This window comes from Aplysia californica, unplaced genomic scaffold, assembly GCF_000002075.1.
Source record: "Aplysia californica isolate F4 #8 unplaced genomic scaffold, AplCal3.0 scaffold00221, whole genome shotgun sequence".
NCBI classification, from domain to species: domain Eukaryota; kingdom Metazoa; phylum Mollusca; class Gastropoda; order Aplysiida; family Aplysiidae; genus Aplysia; species Aplysia californica.
The window spans coordinates 30789-33442 of record NW_004797491.1 but is presented as its reverse complement, the minus strand read 5'-3'; the positions used below and the strand labels follow the sequence as shown (position 1 = coordinate 33442).

The 2654-nt window shown below is 42.0% G+C and overlaps 1 protein-coding gene across 1 annotated transcript in view; it reads left to right on the top strand.

The window, feature by feature from the left end:
- Positions 1-362: 362 nt before the first annotated feature.
- The window catches only part of LOC101848113, a gene marked incomplete in the record, with an annotated part of 32952 nt that continues 30660 nt past the window's right edge, over positions 363-2654 (top strand). The window contains 3 exon segments of the mRNA XM_013083259.2: positions 363-511; positions 1257-1440; positions 2154-2263. Coding sequence (XP_012938713.2) covers positions 363-511; positions 1257-1440; positions 2154-2263 — 443 coding nt within the window.

The following is a 2654-nucleotide window of genomic DNA, read 5'->3' as shown; positions in this document are numbered from 1 at the left end:
AGAACTTTTTAATGCTAGAGTAGCGAAGTGCCATTAACTCTATAAGGACGTAGAGGACACATGTGTTCGACCAACAGCCGACCAGCGGCCATGTTGAGGCACATTTAGAGCCATCTTACATTCATGAGCAACACAAATTTGTATATTTCATAGCATGCACGTTGTTGTCGGGTTTTTAGGTTTTGGATAAAGAAAACTAATGAAAAATTGATATGAATTACGAAGTTGTGCTTGCTCTTTTAAAGTGACCCAAAACAGCGCGTCTTCAATGAGTTAAAATCTTACTAAAACACCAACTCCTTCCCCCACCACCCTCCTCACCCCCATCCTCCCCTCCCCACAGAGTGGACACCGCGACCAGCATGTCCGGCGCCTCCGAGGACACGGCCAAACTGACCATCCAGACCAGCGCTGACGTGGAAGTTCTCAGCCCCTGTGAGTTCGCTCTGCGTCTCCGAGGCACCAGACTGCTCCACTCGGACAGCACCGGAACCATGAAGGCTGCCGACAGGTCAGGGGGGAGAGAGGGAGAGGGAAATTTCACTTTTCATTTCACATTTTGTTTTTTCAATTTATTTGTTCTGGCTTTTGTTTGTTTGTTTGTTTTTTGTGGGGGGGGGGTTGTTTTGGGGATGTTTTTGTGGTTGTTGTTTTTTCTGCAGAAAGATGAGCTGTGGAGCACTTACAAGAACGATGACCTTGATTCTGAGCTCCGAGTGGCCGTCTATTTATTGACTCTGATGCGTTGTCCCACCGACGACGCAATTTAGTCTGTTTCAGGAATGTTGAAATGAGGATTCTATTCTTGGGAACTGTTAGATTTTAGTTTGGTTGTTTGTATTTAGCACCATTTTAATAGGAGGAACGAGATCATAAACTGGAGCTGACATTACAAGGTTGTGACAAACACTTGAGAGTCGGAGAGAGAGAGAGAGAGAGAGAGAGAGAGAGAGAGAGAGAGAGAGGAGGGAGGGAGAGAGGTAGAGGAATGGGATGGGCATAGGCTAGAACAAGGAATCAGTTCCATGATCTAGAAAGTAGTATCCTAAAACCGTTACACTACATTCTGTTCTTTCACAATGCGAAAAAAGCTCACAATCTATTTATAGGCCACGTCATGTTTCCCTTCTTCCATACTTCAAATGCAAAAGAAGCTCAAGATCTATTTATAGGCTACTTCATGTTTCCTTTTTATCACAATACAAAAGAAGCGCTCACAATCTATTCATAGATCACTCCACGTTTCTTTTAAACAGAGAATCACTGTTTCGCCGGGCTGTCGAGGCCTCCGAACTGAGGTTTTCCTTCCAGAATGGCGTGGTGGCCCAGATCTGCTCCGGACAAACAGAGGGTGCCTGGGTGACCAACTTCAAAAAGGGTGTGCTCTCCAGCTTCCAAAACAGCATGGATGACCTGACAAAGTCCCAGAACCTTACAGAGGTACCGTTTCGTCAAAGTCCTCATATTTCTCAAGTTTCATTTTGAAAAGACAGTACAATATCGTGTTTCATAAAATGTTCAGGAGAACACCCCCCCCCCCCTTCCGCCCCAAAAAACAACAAAAGAAAACTCACATCTTTGCCTCTCAAGAGCCAGTTGCTTTGAATGTCTTTAAAATACTTCCCACATTGTATCTATTTAGATAGTGATACTAGGCAAAGGCAGAAATGTGCAACTACCGGGTGGAATCGACAGCCCAGTTTCGTCCAGAACTGGAAATACTGTATTTCAGAAGTAAAACTCCAGATTTAGCGACCCAGAAACATCAAGTACAATAACTAAAACCAAAGCTAAGGCACGGCCATGCTTGAAACAAATTGCTTGCTACTGAATTTTGGTGGAGATACAAGAACATTACCTCTTATTTATGAGTAGAAAATCAGATTGTTACTTTTTAAGTCGTTTTTATGTTTATAAAGTAATTCGTTAACAATGTTTTTATCTGCATCTGTGTCCATAAGAATTGAAGAAATAAAATATTTTAAATGTTTTGCCTCGTTCAGCTGTGAGGAAGACCCCCAACAATGGGAAGGCGAGCGTGACCCTTTTCCTCAGAATGCACTTCTTTAGATCAGCCTCATGATCTGACACGCAAACGTCTGTGATTTTGTTTTAAAATCGAACTTTAAGAACTGAATATTTCCTCCCCACAGACTGACATCGCCGGCCAGTGCCGCACCGAGTACAAACTGGTCAGCGACGGCTACTACAGCGTCAGCATCAAGAAGAGCAAGGACATTCTGAGCTGCACCGAGCGCCACCAGTACAAGACCATATATATATATATGTTGTCTTCGGCACTGATGAAAACATTTTTATTTCGTCTCTCAAATAGAACTTATTTTAGGACAATCCTTGCTTACGCGGACAACAAGCTCTAGTCACGTCACTCCCTAGTATAGTGCTCGAAACGCAATATCATGTTATCAGTGTATAGACATTGTTGCCACAAGCGTTATTGGGGATACTCTATTCTCTAAATTTTGAAAACAGTGCAATCTGTCATCTTGTAGTGTACTGTCTTGGGTACAATAATATCGTGTCACACCGTGGTGTAATCAGGCGCTCTTCATAATAATGAAATAGAAAAAAAACTGATTTTTTATTATTTATATTTTTATTTTTATTTTTTTTAAATTAAAAAAAAATATATA